The sequence below is a fragment of the Fusarium coffeatum genome (assembly GCF_003316985.1).
Source record: "Fusarium coffeatum strain FIESC_28 chromosome Unknown BRIP53273_contig_194, whole genome shotgun sequence".
Taxonomy (NCBI): domain Eukaryota; kingdom Fungi; phylum Ascomycota; class Sordariomycetes; order Hypocreales; family Nectriaceae; genus Fusarium; species Fusarium coffeatum.
Window position 1 is genome coordinate 172204 of NW_022157987.1, and position 21504 is coordinate 193707.

Sequence of the window (21504 nt, forward strand, 5' to 3'; positions counted from 1 at the left end):
GCAGACCTCCAGAAAGTAAGAGTCATGATGCAGAGCAACGTGAGCAGACATAGGTATTAAGTGTGTAAAGCATAACTAGCTCGCTTGCATTTCTCAGAAGAATCGCCAATAAATGAAGAAAATGATGATGAACCCAAGAGCACCAAAGGGGCCGTACTGCTTGAGAAGCAACTCCCAGTTGATACGCACAGCGGCTCGACGGTACTTTTTGCTGTCATCTCGTAGTCTCGAGCTGATCTCGCCCATGCGCTCCAGACTATCTCCACGGTACAGCAAATCCTCAATGTTCTTGGTCATGACCTTTGTAACATCGCGCAGCTCGTCGTTGAGTTTATCGAGGTTAGCCGTGGCACGTGAGTCGGCGTATGTGGTTTTCGTCTTGGAGATGAATGTGTCAAATTCCATGAACGCATAGGGTCGCAGGGCGGGAGAGTGCACTTGGGATGCTGGGTAGTTGGTGGTGAACTCGCGGGCAAGATCGGCGAGGTAGGTGAAGGCGAGCTTGCGAGGGTAAGAGGGGGCGCAGATGGCGAGGAAGACGATGTCTGAGTCGATCATGTAATGAAGCGTGTGGTTGGGTGTCTCGATAGAGGCTTGGGACTCGGAGTTGCGAGTGAGCTTGCGGAGGACTTGGCGCACGTTCTGCTTGGTCTCTGCGAGGGAGGACTCGGCCTGTGGAAAGAAATCTATGAGTATCGAATTGCGGTCGAGTCTGGAGGGTATGAGGGGTGTACCTGTTCATCGTCGACCGAGGCGCAGAGCATGAGGCCTTGTAGAATGTCAGTATATGTGCTTGCGCTTCGGTAGAGGGAGGTCATTACCATCGAGCCTTGATATTTGCGTAGAGTAAATCATTCTTTCGTTAGGTTGTGAGGGGCGAAAGAACAGGAGAAAGTTGTGCTGATTGTAGAAGTGGCTCTTTGACTGCCTTGAAGACCTTCAGCTATACCACTACGTGTCAAGAAGACAGGTGATTATAGGGATGACGTCGAAGGGGTACAGAACTGAACCACGCCAAGAGAAGCCCGTGATGAAGCGGGAGCCTGATTTCAAGAGTATAAAAGATCAATTCAATCGATACTTGAACTTATGAGTTTAGAACTTGACTCCCTGTTTCGTTTTGGTGCCTGTATGTACGATTGATGGTTGTAGTGGAGCTGGCGCATGTTAGAGGGACAGAAGCTTGGTGCTGATTAGATAACGAACCACCTCAGAGTTCCGACTAGGTACTATACTCAAGATGGTATTTTCAAGTGTCCTGACGCCTTCTATTACCGTTTTGTTAAATTCACAAAATAATTCCATTGGTTTATGTGTTGTGGGCGATCTGTACATGGTCTCGGGTGGAAACTATTCCTGTCGCATAAATGTAATGGCAGGCATGAGAATCATCATGCCGCAAACACTTGCCATTGGGCATGTAGTTCACAGGACATCAACAGCGCGAAATGGAGGAATATTTTGTAGGGCGGACACCGCATCACCAAACCCCCGGGAAAACTCTCAAAGTATAACCCTGTGATTACAGCAAGTATCGAGATCTTTCTCGCTTATAATCGATGGCCTTGAGCGGGGACTTACACTGGAAGATGTGAAGCTCACACTTCTTCTCGCATACACACTCACTGATTGAACATTTGAGGATGGTCGTGAAGCGTTGTATTCATTTTCGAAAAGATAATCTTCTCATCATATTTCATCTTCCTCATCATCAAAGTCATCCTCTCTGCCCATCTCGTAGAGAATTCTTCCTCCCTCGCCTGCGCCAATGTCTGTTTGTGCATCAAAGTATGGCAGCACAATGCCCTCTCGGTCCTTGCGTTGCTTCTCCGTAAGGCCAAGGTTAAAAGTACTCTCGGGCTCTTCCTCTCCTTCGCCTGCCTCGCCGCTATCCGTTGGCGTTGTGAACATGGGGTGATCTGTAAGTAAGCAAACCTTTCCAGGCAAAGGTGCTGCTGTTGAACCCTTGGGGCTGAGGATGAACTTTTCAGATACGGTTCTCCCACTGCGTCGACGCAATTCCATAAAGATAACGACACCGTTACTATCTTCGTTCCTGTCCTTGCCCTTCTCTCCAAGGCCGACGAGTAGTCCTTCGCGTTCTTCGTTTAGACCCCATTCTGGCTCCTGGACACTTCGATTACGTGCCTTTTGACGTTGGATCTCTTGGTACAGGCTCGATAGTCTGAGAATAGATGTGGCTAAATGGCACAGTACTGTCAAAGGATGAGGTTCGTATTCGCTGAAAGACCGTGGTAGTACAATGGGCACATCATCATGGTATGTGGCGACAATTGAGACAGCGGGTGTGATGATGCTTGATAGAAAGCTTGCCAACGACTGCGGAGCCGCGGAAGCGAGAGCGTTGAGTGAATCTATGATCACGACGGCCCCTTATAACAGTTAGTCGAGAGGCATTGTCTGGTTGATAGCTTTTCTTAACTTACTCTGGGTGGGCTTTCCCTTGTCTACCAACGGGTTAAACGCAGGGTAATGATTTAGCAAATCCTTTCGAACAGCCTGAAGATCCCTTCCCATGGCCTTTATGAAAACGTCTGCATCTTGTGGTTTCTTGAGCGTCACCATCGACAAGAAGATGACTTGTGTCTTTGCGATCTGAAATATTTTAGTTAGTCATACTGACTGTCTTGTTTCAAGACGAACGTACCTTTGCTCGAGCTACAAATTCACCAATGACTGGTCTCGCGGGTTGCTCAAGATTATCGATCATGAGAGTGAGAGGACTTGCGCCATCGCGTAAGTTGAGTAGCTTCTGTAAGAGAAGAAGACTGTGAGATCGGGCGTGGATATTCGATGTTGGTGCCATGATTGTGGAGGACTATCTCAGAGTTTCACTGAGCGCTGTAATCAAGACCGCGATTTTATGATGGCCAGAGTGAACGATACTGAGCTCTGTTACTAAGTATCAAGCGTGAAATATGAGGAAATGAATTATTCCAATCGGCGCCCAACTTGTTTGGTAGACGTTAGAATTCAGTGGGTCATCTATCTGAATGACTTCCGGCAAGGTCGACAGAAAAGATTGCTCACCTAATCTTTAGCTATGTGGAAACTACTCCATCAACCACAGAATATTGGGAAGCTAAAAAGTAGATGAGCAAATATTTTTGTCACCTATATATATCTAAAAACTCTGGACCAGCCAAGTTTTTCCCCCACTACAAAAGCCATCCCACAAAGGCATCCTCAATAATACAAATTCTGCATTGGATATTCGGCGAAGACTAATCCTATCCGTGTTTTCAGGTCTATCTGGAAGAACGGAATCAATACGATATCCTTGACCTAATGGCATTTCAGAACAAGATCCAAAAAGCAAGAAGAAAGATCAAGACAAGGGCAAAATAGAATAGACTTACAGGAATCGCGGCGTACTTTGACAAGACCCGAGTTCTTTATGTTCACTTTCCATCAACGAGCTTCAACTCATTCTTTGTGTCTTCGCCATCAACCTCCATTGCAGTGTCTTCCCGATGTCCATCAGCCACAACTGTCGGTTCCTCTTGCACAGCGTCACCTTGAGGTAGTGCATCTACCCCAGAGTCCATCTCAGGTTTTTTGTCCTTCTGCTCATTTGGTGTGCTGTTCGCCAAACTAGCATTCGCTTCAAACTCATTTCCGTTGGTCTTGGGCTCGGCATCTTCCATCTTGACGTCGCCTTCTTCATTCGACACAGCAGGGCCTCGCTTCTTCTTAAACTCTGGCGGGAGCTCAACATCCCAGTCGTCCTTGAATTTGTTGTCCAAATACTCGTCAAAGTCGCCCATTTTCCGTCTCTCGTGTGCTGACCAAGCCTCGGCCAGCCACTCGGGGTCATGCCGACCTTGTGCGATGTTCTCTGTATAAGCTGCGCAGTCGCGGCGGAAGCTGTCGTCGTTCATGAGCGACGCAAAGTCGGGACATGCATTTTCTGTGCCGGCTTCCAGAATATGCTCAGAGTCTGGGAAAAGTGCCAGGATCTCCGCCTTCTCTTCTTTGTCGAGAACGTCCCAGGCCATGGGATTTGACAATATGCTCTGTTTTCTCTCGTCAGTAACTTCATTGAATCAGGGGTGGGAGGAGACATACTCTGAGATCGGCGGAAGCTAGAGGCGATCTTTGGTCAGTCAAAATATTGCCTGCATTCCATTTCGATTTTTTCGCTGTCTTCTTCACAACGACTCTCTTCCTGGCTTTGGCCTTCTTGGCACTTTTTGGCGTGGTGGTCGGGCTTGTCTCCTGGTCGTTTGGAGAAGTTGCAGTGGTGTTTGGTAGTTGATGAGCCTTGGAGGTCGGTGTATCATCAAATCTTGAATCAGGCACTGCTGATAGAGGAGACGACTCTATTGCATTCTCTTTTGGTGTTTGTGTACTCTCGCCGCAGACTATTGTCGTATCCTTTTCTTCGTCAGCCATGTTTGTGATGTTGTCAGGTAAAGAGGAAGCTGGCGAAAGAATGCGGAATCCTGGTACAGTTTCTTTCGTGAGCATCATATTGGCAGATCTAATCGAGAAAGGGAACCATATGCCAGCTTTTCAAGTATAAAGAGTAAGAAAACAGATTCTTAACTGGGAATTGCATTAATATTTATTGAAATGCTGCTCCTTGTGCAGAATCAAGATTCTTTGTTTGTCTCCAGGGTAACTTCATCATCATTACTCCTGCAGGCAGGCGCGACCTGTCAGGTGTTCAAGGCTGACAAAGCGGCTGTTACACGACATGATCATTGCTTGTTAAATTGTTGTTTGAAGTTGTTTCAATGAACACGCCGGGTTTTATGATATGTCCAATTAACTCCACTGCCATTCGCAATCCGTGATGTTCATAACGCTGGTACCCCCACGACCTCTTGGGGTAAAACGCATCCCACTCTGGTCACCCCTCACTGATCAACACGGCAATGTATCCGAACATAGTCTGGCAAGGTCCCCGCTTACAGAACGGATATGCTGAGAGCCAGAGGATAAATGCATAGCATTGGAATCCGGTTACCAAGTTACAAGGGTAAGCTAGAAGTTCATGACTGACATTGGTCTATATATATATCCTACTTACCCTTTGTTGTGTTCCTGCTGTCCAGCGATCAACGTACTCTGTACTTTGTCCAAAGTTGTATACTACATATCATGACTTCCAACAAGACACTCTGCCTTGGCTATGATGGGATCCATCCCTTCTCCAAGGTTGAGATCAAGGACCGTTCTTCAGTCCAAGAGCTCCTTCGTACTGTCCTTGATCCTCTAGAGCCTTTCTTTTCACCTGGGAAGGCTCGTGTCAAGTGTCCAGGAGCAACAGCAGTCCGATTTGACCAAACTGCCTCCGAGGTGGAAGGAATATGTCGTCCAATGTGGGGATTGGCTGCTTTGCTGGCGGGTGGTGGTGATTATGATGGCAAAGAATGGTGGATTCAAGGTATTAAGTCAGGAACCGATCCGGAGAGTCCCGAATACTGGGGATACCCTCAAGACAACGATCAAAGAATGGTTGAAATGTGCCCTCTCGGTAAGGAACATACCGAATGTTGAATCGTGGTATACGTCTGACACGGTATTCTAGGATGGGCACTTGCTGTGGCTCCGGACTTTTGGGGTAGCTTGTCAGATAAGGAGAAGAGTAATGTTGAGACATGGCTTGGAAACTCAATCAACGAGAAGAAGTCTGTTCTCAATGCTCGGAGACTACTCGTTAGCTAACCGCAATTGTAGTATGCCAAACACCAACTGGCTTTGGTTCCGAGTCTTCGCAAACCTGGGCCTGAAGAAGAATGGCGGCAAATTCTCCCAAGAGAGGCTTGACAGCGACATTGAACACCTTGAAACCTTTTATCGTGGAGGAGGCTGGTCAAACGATGGCCCCGAAGGCATCCACCGTAAGAGTGATCCGAAATCATATGGCGACTTTGACTTACACAAACAGAAATGGACTACTACTCTTCGAGCTTTGCGATCCAGCTGCTGCAGCTCCTTTATGCCAAGTTGGCCGGGGAGGAGGACCCGAAGCGTGCTGAAGAGTTCAAGAAACGTGCACATCAAGTTGCCCTGGACCTGATTCACTATTTCGACGATGAAGGTAGGGCCATCCCTTACGGTCGAAGTGTGGGATACCGGTTTGCCATGGTGTCTTTCTGGGGAGCCTTGGCTCACGCTGGTGTCGAGTTGCCTGCACCTTTAACCTGGGGTATGGTCAAAGGAGTGGTTCTCCGACACCTGCGCTGGTGGCAGACGCAGAACGATATCTGGACGTCAAGCGGAACACTGTCGATTGGGTACTCGTATCCAAACATGTATGTAAGTAACAGCTACCCTTGTTCCTCGCGTTCGCACCTACTAACACAGATTAGATGGCAGAGAACTACAACAGCCCAGGAAGCCCAGTAAGATCCTCAACAACACCAAAAAAAAAAAAACTAGAAAAACCGTCTGACCTTGACATAGTATTGGGCCTGCCTCGCATTCATGTGTCTGGCTGCACCAGAAGATCACCCATTCTGGACATCCGAGGAAGAATCGGCGAGTGGTGTGATTCCAAAAATCAAAGCCCTGCACCAACCAGGCCATATTATGAGGTAAAGGGCTCATCATATACAATTTCACATGCGGTAATACTGACATAGTTCTAGTTATCTCGGTGGTCACTGCATGCTGCTCTCATCAGGACAGGCTTGCAGCTACCCAATGAAAGGAACGCATGCCAAGTACGGCGGATTCGCTTATAGCAGTGCCTATGGATATTCAGTCCCCCCTGGCCTTTTTTCATTGGAGCAATATGCACTTGCATCGCAACTCGGGCTGTCGGATGATGGGGGCGAGTATTGGAAAACCCGAAGACTCTGCGAGTATGCGGGGATCGAAGACCGTGAAGGCAACCCTGTCCTCGTCTCGATTTGGAAGCCGTTTCCGGATGTCACGATTCGCACCATTCTGGTCCCCCCAGAAGAGAAAACACCAAACTGGCACCTGCGAGTTCACCATATCAAGAGTGCTCGTGAGGTCATGACAGCAGATGGTTCCTTTGCCATCTGCAATGTCAACACAACCAATGGACGATATTTGGGCCCTTACGATGAAGGAAAGCATGAAGGAACATCGCCCAAAATCATTGGAAACTACGATTTGAATACTCCCGATGGCTGGACAAGCGGAAAGTTGGGGGCTTTTGCAGTATCCAAGGGTGCTGTAGGGATTAAAGCTTTGGACCCAACAGAAGGTCGTCAAGCCATGCTGGTTAACGCGGACCCAAACTCGAATCTCATCGAGAGCCGAAGTACAATCCCAACTTTACAACATACAATCAAAGCTGGTGAGTCGGTATGGTATGTCTCTGCCATATATGCCAAGCCATCGGGGGTTGGGGTGAGTAAAGAGAGCTATCTCGATGGATGGAACAAGACCCCAGCTTTGCCAGGCTGGCTAGAGAAAGAGATGAGTGCTTAACCCCAAATGCCAACAACAAGCTCGAATGGATGGAAATGAGATGGATGGCACGGAAACGAGAGATTCCATCAATCAAATCAATAAACGACCTTCTCCTCATTCAACGACGGCTCCCCGCCATCAGCACAACCTTTGCCTGCCTGACACTCACACTCATTTGCGGGGAGGCCTGCTGCATCTTGTTGTAAACCTTGGCAGAGCTCGATTTCGCTGTAGATCCAGCGGCCGTTAAAGGAGCCGGCTATTGAGGCTGAAGTGATCATGCTCCATTCTCATTTGGTACGATAACCTTAAAGAAGCTCCGCATTTGGCTGAAGATCCCAGACACTTGTGATCCCCGCCCGGAAGAAATGATTTCCACTTATCACACCACAGAGATATTCGCGGCTTCTTACCACTATTCACTGGCGCATTTCACCATAATCAATCGACTTGAGCCGGCACTGCGGATGGAGAACTCTTTGGTGGAGTACCTCTCCACAACCCCAGGTTCCACGCAGTAACCTCTCGTCTCCCCGCATGTTGGCAAAAATCATCACAAGGATGTTTGTTTCTAAGTCGTCAAGTACATCATGGAGGGATCTTGTGCCCCCAAAGTTCCATCACGAAAGCCGCCTGGGCATTCCACTAGGTGGCTTCTCCCCGCGCTTGATGGCGTAGCCAATTTCAACGACACGAGCAAAGCTATTCGTGGACAATTTCTTCCATCTTCTTGTGTTCATTCCGAACAAGATTTCCTGCGCTAGTTGATATACGATGGTTTCGAGCTCTTGGCGTTCAGTCTGGTATTTTGCTTGATAGATGACTACGATATCTGAACGTTGGTTGAAAGGCCGAGCTAGCTACTGTACTGTCGCGCATCATTGTTGGTGACACAGCTGCAAAAAAGATACGTCGACAAGGAATAATACCGTTTCAGTATGCATCGGCGTTTTCTGTGCCTCTATGTGGTGCGCATGCTGGCATGGTATCCAACCCTACTGGTAAGTCTATGCAATTGACATGGGAGTTCATAACACACCAATGAAGCCGGTGCGCCGAAGTTGGGGGTGAGAGTCGGTTGATACGACCCCATGCGTGGCTGCTACTGGTCCTTGGGCGATCAGTTTGGGGATGGTGGTCTGGGGGAGTTTGACAGTAGCACCTCGACCCGTTGATCATTTAATATCCTGCAGGATCCCCTCGAGATTGGGACTTTTTCATCAGAGATCACACCTCCTCCAATCTTCGGTGTCTTTGAATCTTTGAGCACCGCTTTGTTACCTCGATTGCTCTACATCTTGGTTCAATTCAGAATCTGGGGAAACAAGCTTAAATTTAGAGCATCCCCTATATTGTTCTTAGCTCCAAGGCCCATCTCGACTTCACTTCCTCGGCTGTTGCCACACATCCAATACCCACGAGTTGACTTCCAACACCGCAACCATGGGTTTTGCGGGCATCCTCAAGAAGGTCATTCGCAATGACGCGATGAAGACTGACCCCGAAGAGATCTACAACTGGCGCGTCTTTGCCGTCGTTGCAGGTTCATGCTTTGGAGGTATGCTGTTCGGTTGGGATACTGGAGCTATTGGTGGTGTTCTTGCCATGAAGGCCACGCAGGAGCGCTTCAACTATACTCCCGAGGCCAAGGCCACACTCGATCAAAACATTGTCTCAACTCTCCAGGCTGGTTGCTTCGCTGCTTGTTTCTACACCTCTTACTTCACTGAGAAGTATGGTCGCCGCTGGTGTCTCATCGCAACTGGTGTGATCACAACTATTGGTGTCGTTCTTCAGGCTGCCTCTACCGCCAATGGATCTCTCCCCGTCATGTACGTCGGACGCTTTATCGCCGGTCTTGGCGTCGGATCTGCCTCATCTTTGGTTCCACTGTATGTGTCTGAATGTGCGCCTCGAGCTATTCGTGGTGGTTTGACCTGTAAGTCCTGTCTTGTCATAAGTGGAAGCCAAGTGCTAATCCGAGGTAGCCTTCTACCAGCTGTTCATCGTCACTGGTGTCATGCTTTCTTTCTGGTATGATTACGCTTCGTCAATTCTTCAAGCCTTTAGCTAACATGACAACAGGATCAACTACGGTGCTCTTCTTCACCTCAGTGCTCCTACTGTCTACGCCCTGCCCCTTGCTCTCCAAGCTCTCCCTGCTGTGTTCGTAACACCTTTTCTGCACTGAGGATAAAAACTAATCAGATTCCAGACTCTTGATTGTCTGCATGTTGGCTGCTCCTGAGAGGTTCGTAGCCTTCGAAAGAATCAGGCAAGATTCCCTTGCTAATAAACAATAATAGTCCTCGATGGTGTGCTCGCAAGGATGATTGGGAACGTGCCAAGTCCATCTTGATCAGACTTCGACAGTAAGCTTCTTTATTTTCTTGCAAAGACTCATTTAATAACTTTACTGCGCTATAGGCTTCCTGAAACCCACGAATATGTCCAAACCGAGATCCAGGAGATGTCTGCCCAACTCGAAGCTGAGAAGCGGCTCACTGGCAACGCCTCTGCCTCCACCCTCTGGAAAGAACTTGTTACTATTCCTGGAAATAGAAAGCGAGCTATCATTTCCGTTTTGCTCATGGTCTGCCAGCAAATGACAGGTTTGTATTTACTCTTATCCTAGGACGTCCGATTCGAATAATGACCTCCTCTCCTCTGAGAGGTCAGGTGTTGATCGACTCAGACTTGCAGGTATCCTATGTTCTTAGCTAACCTATGGAAGGTGTTAACGCTGTTAACTACTACGCCCCTCAGATCTTCCTGTCTCTTGGTATGACCGGCACTTCTGTCTCACTCTTCGCTACTGGTGTCTACGGTATCATTAAGGTTCTTGGATGTCTCACTTTCCTCATCTTCTTTGCCGATTCTCTTGGCCGACGCCGCAGTCTTCTGTGGACCAGTGTTGCTCAGTTCCTCGCCATGTACATCATCGGTATCTACGGTCGTGTTGAGCCCCCCATTGAGGGTGCAGGTATCTCTGCCTTCGGATATGTGGCCATCGTCTGCATTTACCTCTGGGCTGCTTTCTTCCAGTTCGGCTGGGGACCTTGCTGCTGGATTCTTGTTTCCGAGATCCCCACTGCCCGTCTTCGAGCTCTCAATGTTGCCATTGCTGCGGCTACTCAGTGGCTTTTCAACTTTATCGTTGCCCGAACTGTGCTCACCATGCAAAAGACCATGGGACCTGCCGGTTATGTAAGTACTTATATGCAAAGCTACGATGACCACAAAACAGCTAACAATAACTCCACAGGGTATGTTCTTCATGTTCGGTACCTTTGATCTTCTCATGGGTATCTTTGTATGGTTCTTCGTCCCTGAGACCAAGGGTCTCAGTCTGGAGCAGATGGACGAGCTCTTTGGCGTCGTCGATCAACAGAGCAAGCTTGACGCCGAGGGCCCTGAGGGAGCCCGCACTCCTAGCATCCGCGAGGAGGTGGCCCATGTCAAGAGCAGCAAGAGCTAAGCATGTTGCCTTGGCATTGAAGACAAAGCGGACTTGCACGTGAGGGGCGTCTTTGCTGATGTGTAATGAGTGGGAAAGATTGCTTGCAAATGACCATGCACGAGGATGATATACCTATAGGATGATATGTGGACATCTGAGACTAGTTGAGATGGCCTGAAATATGATCTATTACGACCAGAAGTCTTTTGTTGATGTTTTCAGTTTAAAGTGAAAGTCAGCAGGTTGGATGGATTTACCTCCACTGCTTGTGGTAGTCGATATGGAAGTTGCCAAGCTTAACCCCGAATATACGAAAGAAACGACCCCTGACTCAACCTGGTCCGAAGAAGGATTCCAGTTCGCCTATCAATCTTATAACAAGCCCGATTCGCAGGCGAATTGAGTGGCTTTGAACCTGACATATCCGTTGTAGGGAATCGACTGCCTACATACATCATCTACCAGTGCATAACCAAGGCGAGCAGAAACGTCTGTGAGATTAGTGTGAGGTTGTGTTTCATGATCGAAATGCGCCTGGTAGATCACAGAGTCTGTGTAATGCTGTGCGGCATGCAGGTGTCACTGATCCTCATGCAATGGAATCATCCCGATAGGCCAATGGCAGTAGATTGTTAAGAATACTCAAGGAAGAAAGGACGTAACCGGATGCTACAATTAAAGACTAGATCGTTGTATCATGTAGGAGTCAGTCGCAGGGAGTTGCTGGTCTGAACATGACTGCGCTGGAATTTAGTGGTCTCTCTAGGATCATTAGCTGGCCCCTGTCTAAAGTTTATCCAACCTTTGATCCCAGGAGAAAGGAGCTTGTCTTCCGCACAGTCGATGCACGTCCTTTTTGAACCGGATCAAAACTCTGTTGCCCGTGAATACAAAAGTCCCCTGACGCTTCGAGGGAGAAGCCCCAGATCAGGAACATCAGAGTTTGTGTGGGGTTGTGTCTCCGTCATTTTGTGCTTGTGTGATTGATAACGAATTATCTACGAGTGTGATATCGGACCGAAGACAAGGTCTTGTGAGACGTGGATTTAGTTGACTGCGAAATTAATCCATGAAGAAAAGGATAATATGCTTGGCTTCTGGAGAAGTACGCAAAGGTAAGGCGAGAGTAAAAGAGAGAGGACGAGAAAGCAAAGGAAGACCCTGACCCTCAAGGAACCAACGGTCACTACCGAAGAACCAATCAGAAAGGACCCAAGCTGTTAAAAAGCCCCTCTCATAGAAGAAGACCCAGAGTTCTAGGCCCTCTTGGCGCTAACCTTCTGTCTTTGCTACCTTCAGCCCAGTGTCTCCTATTCGTGGAGAACGTGGGAAGAACAACAAGACAAAATTCCTGTCTCTTGGTGTTGGGCCACTGCCGACAGTAGCGTCATCCCTTGGTGCATTGTTGCGTTGCAGGATCGGCATATTTCATGTGCCCAACCCAAAATCTAGGGTGCTCATATCGTGTATCAAAACAAAAGTCTGACCGCAGCGCCCAAGATCGATTGGTTTGCGAGGGGATTAGTACGTGTCATGAAGATCTCGATAAGAGAGGGAGACAGGTAGAAAAGAGATCGTGACCGTTTCTTCAACGTCGTCATTTAAATTTAAACGATGTCAAGCTACTAAGCCCTGGTGGGCTAAGGCTCTAAGTTGACAAGGGACCCCCATGGAGGTTAATGGACTCGAAAGTTTGAGGATGGCGTTTCATCGTTTCACGTTTTTGAGGATCCATTCGGATAGAAGGACCAAGAATGAAGGAAGGAATTCCACGGATGCATCCTACGTGTAGTATTGCGTAAGCGTTGGTGTTGCCTGAGGATATTCTTTATCCATCCATTCATGCCCGTGTACATACTGTATTGCGTACGTTACTTGTGATAATGATAGTCTCCATGTTCCTGCAGTGCGAGGAGCAAAGATACCCCAGACCCAAGCTAAGGCCATACTGTACCAGGACTGAACAGACCAACTGACTTAACTAACAGGGTCTACATAGTATTTGGAATTAACGTAATTAGTCTTTGGTCCGCCCTATCCCGAGTCCCTGACTCGTCTGCCGCCTCAAAAAATACTCTTCCAATCTCGTCCATGATCAGCCGACAAGGGCCAGGTTCAGTAGCTATTTCTGATTATCATTTCTGCCCTATGACACTGAAACCTTTTGAAACTGGCCTGACTTTGGGTTTTTCTGTTACCAGTATCGTACTGCGTCCTATCAGAAATGAACCGCTTTGATTATGAGTCCGTATGGGAATAGTAGTTCGTGGCTATGTAGGTATGTACGATAGAGCACATACACACAGACGTGCACAGTCCCAGTGACAAGTGACAGTCACAACGTCTCTCTTGTCTCTGCGGATATCTCTCTAATCGGGTGTCTCGGTCACAGCCCTGTTGATCACCAACGGCCAAGAAAGTCAAAGACATCGAACATGCAGCGCAGGAAGGGACCAGACCCACAGCCAGATAGATAGATACCCAGGCAAACATGGATGGATAGACGTTGGAAACCTAAAGGTTGTTTCTATTTTATCTTTTCTAATGTACTATCCTCAGCAATACCTACATTGCACTACCTACTTTGTGGCCTGATGTTACTCTAACTCTACTTCTTCAAGAGTTGAACTAGGTAACTGTACATACGCTAGGTATTTGTATATCCATGCCCGACCAACTTAACTTACATGGATGTCAAAGGTTCTCTCTGCCCTTGTCAACAATATGGGGCATTGAGGCATTGAGGCATCAATCTTTCCTCTCTGCTTCTTGTTCTCTCTCGCTCTCTCCGAACCGAAAGAAAAAAAAAGGACTCAAGTACAGGCTGTAACCATCCGTTGTTTTCCGTTCCTTTTAGTTTCTATTTCAGCTTCTTGTATTTCCTTTCAAGTGAACAGATGTTTTCCACGGTTATTGTCTCTATTGAACTGGACCCCCATCCCATCACGACTAGGGTCAAGCTCACAAGGGCCCTGCCAACGACTTGACTTTGACTACTCGCTATACTACGCTGCAACTGTGTATGTGCGTGGTGTATCTATCTGTATTTGTATATGTATCCGTGGTCTTGTCTCAGACCCATCATTGCTTACACGGATCGATTTCTTCACGCATACGCTCAGCCCAACACACTCAACAACTGAAGCCTTATCCTTATTCTCGAAACTCCACAACGCTGCAGCTTGCATAGACACAAGTGCTGATGGACTACGGTCTATCCAATCGGCCATATTGAACATCCTAGGTGCATGATAGCTGTGCCTTAGCCTTCAGCTTGATCGAAATAGTGGTCCGCACTTTCACTTATACGGATAACTGGCAGCCGGACACCGACTCGCTCGAAACTTGGACAGCGCATTGACTGTACCAATTAGTTGTTGGTCTCTTCGTTTTGCTGTACCAATCTCTAGGAATTTCGCCAATCTTCGGCGTCAATTGCACTGCACTTAGGCTATTGGCCTTGCAGACGCACCACTCTGCTTCAGATCGATATCGGACCGAGTTCGTATTGACAACGACTTACACGATTGACTAGGTCAAAGTCACGGCAATCCTTCAGTCAATAGCTGCTGTGGCCAAAGCGGCCAACTCGCGGCAGTCAGGATGGCATTTACCGCTACCCCACGACATAATTCAGGTTCAATGCCGAACCCCTCCTTTCGTAAGTGACCCCAGATCTATTAGTTTTTTTTTGTTTTTATGGTTTGTTTGTTTTATTTTGCTTTTGCCGCTGGATGTCTGCTCTAGATGGATTCCCCAGACTGGACCCCAGCCCGCCCCTTCGGCCTCTTCCCTTTTAAGCCCTAAACGAGTTTTTATGGAAAACCTGTTTACTTGGGTAATTGTTTCCCGTGTCTCTCCATTATTTGTCATATTGTTTGTTGTTCATGTCAGGTATTTTAGCTGCCGAGTGGGCTTCAAATGCCGATTCTCACCATCATCCAATCCCGAATGATGTAATTTCTTCCAGGGAAGCTCAGCTCAGCTACGGTACCTGCCTACAGTTAAGCTCCAAGCTCTCCACACTTGCTTGGATCCCGCATCTCTTTATTTTCCATACCTTGGCACGAATTCAAACAATTGACGATCAATTCCTCTCGCCGAGACGGATAATATTCCTGGATATTCAACGCCTTTGAGTTACATAATCAAAGACATTGGGGAAACGAGCCGGGAAAAAGGAAAAAAAGGAATTGCCACTTGTCTGGAAGGAGCTTGGGAATTCATCAATTTCACAAACACTATAAAACCATGTACACGCCATTATAATGGCCGACGCTGACTCCAACCCTTCTACAGCCACGCACAATTCCCCGCGAACATGGCTTCTCACTTCAGCCCTGTCGCCTCTGGCCGTCCGACTCATCCGGTTGCTTCTGGCACACGGGGACTACGTTGTCGCATGTCTACCGCCTTACGAGATCGACCACGAGGACCGCAGCGCGGAGTTCCGCGAGCTTGTGAATGAGTGTAAGAGCTCAAGGAAAGACCGAGAGGGGTGGAAGGATCGAATTCGCGGCATTCGATGTGATGGAGCTGCCATGGGAAGCTGTGGTGCTGCTGTGGCAGAAGCTGTCCAGGTCTTTGGTAGGATCGATATTTTGCTATGCTGCAAATCTGATGGTAAGTTGAAGGTTACATAGGTCATGTGTATGCATGCAACTAACATAATTGCCTTGAAGCTGTCGTTGGAACGGTAGAGGAACTGTCAACAACACCGTTCACCCAGAATCTCGTTCGCGACCAATTCGAGTCTGTCTTCTTCTCTCAGGTCAACTTTATCAGAGCTGCCCTTCCTCAGCTCAGGACTCAGCACACAGGGCATATCATTGTTCTCACCAGCACTGGCGGCCACATTGGCACTCCAGGAATGTCAATATATACAGCCGCGACATGGGCCCTTGAGGGCTTTTGCGACTCACTTGCATACGAGATCGCACCCTTCAACATCAAAGTCACAGTTGTTCAACCAAACAAGGAGATTCTGTCCTTGACCAACCGCCTCACCTTCGCCCCTCAGTTACCTGCTTACGACCAATATCAAGAGTCCGCCCCAAGCATTCGCGACATTCTCGCCAATGTTCTCAACACTCACCCCGACACAGCTTTACCATACCCCACATCACCAGCTGACTATGGGCCTTCGCCAATGTCTCCGCCAAGCATATCCATTGAACCAGATGTAGCGCCAGGCGAGATCCTGCATCGGTACCCCAAGTTGCCGCCCGGCGCAGCAGATAAGCTGGTCATGGAGACGGTGCACGCTTTATCAGCAATTGGAGGACACGAAAATCCTCCAGCGCGCCACATCGTTGGCCACGAGGCTGCCGTCGCAGTTAAGGAGAAGCTCAAAACGGTTACAGAGGAGTTAGAGGACTTTGTAGAAGCCAGTTTATCTGTGGATACGTTTGAGAGTGAGTTACAGGCAGAAGCGAGAGAGAGAAAGACATCAGATCAAAGTCCACAAGGACCACCTTCATCAGTTGGATAAAGACGATGAACAATAATTTGAAGGAAAATATAGCTTTCATATAAGTGAGAGTTTGGTAATATCTTTGAGAAAGCTGGACGGCACATTGTTAGAGGCTGAAACCCTGATACCCTGGCGTGTAGTGTATTTCGCAGACTGGGCTTAAAGATACCACAAGTTTCACTGCTCATTCACAGAGTAATCGACCCAATATAAAATATCAGCGATATTAATTGAAAGATTGATTGGTAGGATGATATGATATGAGACAAGTGTTGACGTGGACTTGCTGTCGCTGGTATGCAATTATCGGCTCGCAAAAAGTCGCCTCCGGTTCCTGGCTTCTCCACTATATCCGGCCACCCATGTCAGGGTAGGCTACCGACATGCTATCCATTGCAGCTCCTAGCCGCATGCGACAGGTGTACGATACCAAGCTCAGGATCCGGCGATCAAAGACGACATTTCAGTTTCCAAGGCTCAGCTTTACAATTACACGAGACGACATCGATACGATAATGCGATTATAAGAAACGAAGTCAATTCACATCAATCGAATATAAGAGACGCTCCTAGAGTCGCTCTCTACCGAAACTCCAACCACGTTGCGCCGGCGGACATGTTGAGCAAACACCAGATGCTAGGATGAGCTTGGATCCTTTGGCCCCCGTCGCTCCCGCGAGGGTGAAGACGCTTCTTTTACCTCTGGGGCAGATAAAAGCAGACAGATTCGCTTCCTTTGTCGAGCGATTAAACCAACAACATGTAGTCCACCTCCGCGACATCAGCGCCGATGGCCGACCCAACAGGAGTAAGTGATGCCGTCACCCCGTCCAAGACGGCGCTTGCCCTGGCGCTGACACAGCTCGCGCAGACATGTTCTCGCCTCTGGCCTACCCAGATGGTGCCATAATATATAACCTCGTTACTCACGTTCCGCCGCCTTCTCATCTCGCCCTTACTCCCTTCGACTTATATCGAGAACCCCTTGCTATAATAGCTTTGGCGGATGGCACCGAGCTGCATCAGAAGAACCTAAACAAACGACAGTCTATGAACGGTGCGGGACCGACGACAACAGAGAAGAATATTAGGGCTTTATACCAGGAGCTTGAGGAGCTGCGCGATACATACCCCAAAGCTCTCGTCCACCACGTTTTGATCTTCGACTATGCCAACCCCCATTCCACTGAAATTCCAATGCCTGAGGGCCTCATCGATATCCCTCCTCCCGAGCAATGTACGGTGACTACGATCAGGACAGTCATGTGCGACATCTCCTCCCTTCTGCTCGCCGAGATGACGACTTTGGCCAAGTCCTTTGAGGCCATGACGAACATTGAGTCTCCTGTGCCTTATTCAACAACTTCAAGACATACGAATGGAACTGGCTCATGGGGCGGGGAAGGCGGTCTAAATAGTCTCCTGAAGCGGAACTCGAGCATCACCTCGTCGAAGCATTCCTCACGCTCTAACTCGGCAGGCGGGGTCATGGATAAGGCCCATGCTCGCATGTCTATGCCGGTCAATGTTCGCCCAGGACTCCATTCAAGTAACTCAACGCCGGGCTTGTCATCAACACCCCCGAAGAGCAATCTGTCAAATCCACCTATGACTACGGATGGTCCAAGTCCGCCGACTAGTGATCGGTCGACGCCGGAACCGTCTGCCCTGCCAGAAACCTCTGAAAATTCTCGATCAGCTAGTCGTGATCGGATATCAACTCAAGGTTTTGGTTCCGGGGGTGTGAATGATCGCTGGAGGCATAGAACCAAGGGACGAGCCGCTGTTGTCGTTGGTTCTATGTTTTTGCAAGCTGGTCGCTGGACCGATTCGATCAAGGAACTTAGTGATGGTGCCATGGCTGCCCGATCTGTCAACGACCATTTGTGGCACGGCAAGGCTCTTGAGCTTATCCTGGTAAACCTGTTTCTTCTTGGCTGGTCCAATATCGAATTTCATGTCCCTACCGTACTCATCCAGTTCCCGGACAAGCCAGCTCACAAACAGGCACCAGACCCTACGTCCGAGGACCCCAATCAGCCGAAACATCTTAGGAACCTCCAAGCGTTACTGCCTGAACTTCTCGAGCGCATTATCCTCCTCTACTCTAGAGTTTCTTCAGACAGCCTTCCTCCTTTACCACTATCCGAAACGTTCATCCGGTTTTCCAAGATCTATCAAGCTCTTCACCTGTCCAACGGTTACCTTGATAAAGATTCTCTGGCCATAATAGCAACAGGAATTGTACCTGAGCAGCCTCTTGCGGCGCCACCACGATTCGGTGTAACACCCACTCGACAACAAATCGGAGCAATGCTTTTCAAGGCATTCCCGGCAGGTGCTTCAGAGCTTCTTACGACCGTTGACCGAGCGTCCATTCTGAGCGGTATAGCGACTGTTCTGGGACCCTTGGGACTTCACCGGAAGAAGGCTATGGTGATAAGAGAACTAGTCTCAGTTCTTATTGGTGGTCTCGTCGAGGCACGAACCCGAGGAGCTGCTGATATGGGCATCCATCCTGCTGCAGGTCTGATGTCGTTGACCTCCGGCGGTGGTGGTTCAAGCAGCGGCGCATTGGCCTTGGAGATTGGAGAGTGTGATGTCGAACAGGGCATAGAGGCTCTGATGACTCTGCTCTGCAAATCTTATGGCATTGTCGGGTATGATCTAACTAGAAAAGCCGGTACAAAGAACAATGAAGACGCCGATGATTCGGACGAAGCCGTGATTGCTAGGATACGTGGCCAGTCTGCAGCTCGCTTTTTCGGGTTCCCAGACGTCAAGCTTAATATTCTGAGAGCCTGTATCAACTTCTCGGAAGCGTTGCCAGATTTTGATGGCGTTCTACGATTTTCGAGTGACCTTCTACGCACAGCTGGTTCAGGCGTCGCCCCAGGGCCCCGGCGAGAAGACGCATCGCCGATGATCATTCGGGATGAACAAGTGCGACTGGCAACCGGAATATCAAGAACTGCAGGCTTGGTACAGAGGCTAGGCTACAGTGACATAGCAGCCGAGTACTGGGATGAGTTCTTTGTTAGAGGCATCAAGCTTGAACCCTCGCTAACTAGCAAAACACCAGTCGCTCACTCAAAGAGCATCTTACCTGGTGCCACTGCTAGTCGCGCATCTCAGGATGTCGACCCTTTCATTTACAACCCATTCTTGAAGAAGCCCGATGAGACGGTAACCCAGACCCTTGTGGCTGATGAATACGCTACTTTCAAGATCACGTTACAAAATCCATACGATATTGAAGTTGATGTCGAATCCATTTACTTGGCCACCGACGGCGTCCAGTTTGACGCTGTTAAGGAGGCAACGGTGGTGGGCCCATATCGAACACAAGTTATACGGCTCAGAGGAAGAGCAAAGGAGGCCGGAACTGTCAAGGTGACTGGCGCCATTATCAAAGTTCGAGGATGTCGTGAGCGACGATTCCCTGTTTTCTCTATGCCTTGGGTGCCAAAGCAAGAGGTCAAGATCAAGGCCAAGGGTTTGGCCGCACTAGAGGAGGCCGTGACAGATGTCAAGCCTTTTGCTCCGAAGCTCGAAGCTGAATCCATGAGTCTTACAGCCATTCAAGCACAACCACTAGTGGTAGTTAAGTCTACAACACTTGCCCAGTCTTCAATCATGATCTTGGAGGGCGAGAGACAGGTGTTCTCCGTAACATTGCAGAATCTTGCATCGACACCAGTGGACTTTATGCTTTTCTCTTTCAAGGACTCTACACAAGAGCCCTTACAGACTGCGATCAGCAACCGAGATGCTACACCTTCTGAGCTCTACGAATACGAGCTTGCGCTGATGAAGAAGCAAGCACTGCGACTCCCTAACAGTCAGCAGACTCGTCACATTGCGGCTAATGGAGAGGCGACGTTTGAATTCGAGATTCTAGGCAAGCCCGGGCTTACAACTGCAACAATTCAGGTCGACTACACACATCTGGGATGCCCTCAAGAAGACATGCCTGATCAATTCTACACGAGACAAGTTTCCCTGGATCTTACTGTTACCGTAAATGCCAGCGTCGAGCTTGCCCGGATCGATGCACTACCTGTACATGGTGATATCCCCCAGCCTCTTTGGGATCGTCTGGGTAGTTCTTTTACAGCTAAACCCGACGAGTATTGTCTCTTGTCTGTGGATCTTCGCAACGCCTGGCCTAGTCAGATGTTGGTGCAGTTGGAGAGCAACGATGGAATCTTTGTACAAGAAGATATTCTTCCTGGTAACACGAGTCGAGTTATTCTGCCCGTCAAGAGAGTATACTTGGAGGATCCTCATGCCACAATACCAACGCTAAATCCATCTCGAAACCGACAGTTTGTGGTCAGCGCCAGCAAGATCTCACCTGAGATGGAGCGAGCCAACCGCGAAGGTTTCTGGTATAGGGAAAGGGTTCTCGATTGCCTCAGAGCGACATGGAAAACGACGTCGCTGCCTAAGAGAAGCGGCTCAATTGACCTGCGAAGTATCAGATTGACCACACGAATGATTCAGGCTATCAAGGTTGACGAAGTCGATATTGAATTGTCTGTCGAGGATGCCGATGGCAATGCAGCTGAGACGGGCGTGGCATACGTTGATGAGTTTATGCAACTTAAAGTGCGTGTCACTAACCGAACGGCTCAGAAGATCCATCCTCTGGTTAGAATTCTACCCGCTCTTTGCCATCGACCTGCGAATATTGGCCTGGAGTTTACACGAAAGCTTGCATGGAATGGTACTTTACAACAGCTCATTCCAGTACTGGAAGGACACGGCAGCGCAGAAGTTTCAGTGGGAATGACAGTGCTCTGCCGTGGAGAGTTTGAGATCTCAGCATCTGTGGAAGAGGTGCAGGTTTGGGATGAACCTAGAGTTGAGCCTACACGGGCGCGATCAGAGTCGCAGACTATGAAGGATGCTGCTCTGGGAGTTAAGGAGAGACGAATTTGGCATGCAAGACAACCTTGTATGCTGATGACGAGAGATCGCAACTAGAAGAATGAGGAGGGATTTTGATAGGGGCTGTGGACTTGAATTTTGGCCTATCTATATTAGATAATGGAGACCTGAACTATGATGCGATGTAGATATTAGCGAGTAACATGGATAGCGATCGATGTCCTACTATTTTCTTCTCATAACGAGCATTGCATTATCTTTT

At 48.6% G+C, this 21504-nt stretch overlaps 6 protein-coding genes across 6 annotated transcripts; 3 read left to right on the forward strand and 3 right to left on the reverse strand.

The window, feature by feature from the left end:
* Positions 1-93: 93 nt before the first annotated feature.
* Positions 94-855, reverse strand: FIESC28_08348 (uncharacterized protein; the record flags this gene model as incomplete). Its single annotated transcript, XM_031162486.1, has 3 exons — positions 94-672; positions 735-769; positions 822-855. 3 exons carry the CDS (start codon positions 853-855, stop codon positions 94-96), a joined length of 648 nt encoding a protein of 215 aa, XP_031013499.1.
* Positions 856-1689: 834 nt separating this feature from the next.
* Positions 1690-2827, reverse strand: FIESC28_08349 (uncharacterized protein; the record flags this gene model as incomplete). The annotated part of the gene is made up of 3 exons (XM_031162487.1): positions 1690-2393; positions 2448-2616; positions 2669-2827. 3 exons carry the CDS (start codon positions 2825-2827, stop codon positions 1690-1692), a joined length of 1032 nt encoding a protein of 343 aa, XP_031013500.1.
* A 595-nt stretch (positions 2828-3422) lies between these two features.
* On the reverse strand, positions 3423-4494 carry FIESC28_08350 (uncharacterized protein; the record flags this gene model as incomplete). Its single annotated transcript, XM_031162488.1, has 2 exons — positions 3423-4037; positions 4090-4494. The coding sequence occupies 2 exons, from the start codon at positions 4492-4494 to the stop codon at positions 3423-3425; spliced, it is 1020 nt and encodes a 339-aa protein (XP_031013501.1).
* A 633-nt stretch (positions 4495-5127) lies between these two features.
* Positions 5128-7434, forward strand: FIESC28_08351 (uncharacterized protein; the record flags this gene model as incomplete). Its single annotated transcript, XM_031162489.1, has 7 exons — positions 5128-5503; positions 5558-5657; positions 5707-5870; positions 5918-6288; positions 6342-6374; positions 6436-6566; positions 6621-7434. 7 exons carry the CDS (start codon positions 5128-5130, stop codon positions 7432-7434), a joined length of 1989 nt encoding a protein of 662 aa, XP_031013502.1.
* Positions 7435-8859: 1425 nt separating this feature from the next.
* Positions 8860-10894, forward strand: FIESC28_08352 (uncharacterized protein; the record flags this gene model as incomplete). Its single annotated transcript, XM_031162490.1, has 8 exons — positions 8860-9355; positions 9405-9450; positions 9502-9582; positions 9632-9667; positions 9723-9788; positions 9844-10028; positions 10151-10623; positions 10682-10894. The coding sequence occupies 8 exons, from the start codon at positions 8860-8862 to the stop codon at positions 10892-10894; spliced, it is 1596 nt and encodes a 531-aa protein (XP_031013503.1).
* Positions 10895-15144: 4250 nt separating this feature from the next.
* On the forward strand, positions 15145-21338 carry FIESC28_08353 (uncharacterized protein; the record flags this gene model as incomplete). The annotated part of the gene is made up of 4 exons (XM_031162491.1): positions 15145-15499; positions 15559-16290; positions 17116-17157; positions 17221-21338. The coding sequence occupies 4 exons, from the start codon at positions 15145-15147 to the stop codon at positions 21336-21338; spliced, it is 5247 nt and encodes a 1748-aa protein (XP_031013504.1).
* Between the last annotated feature and the right edge of the window lie 166 nt (positions 21339-21504).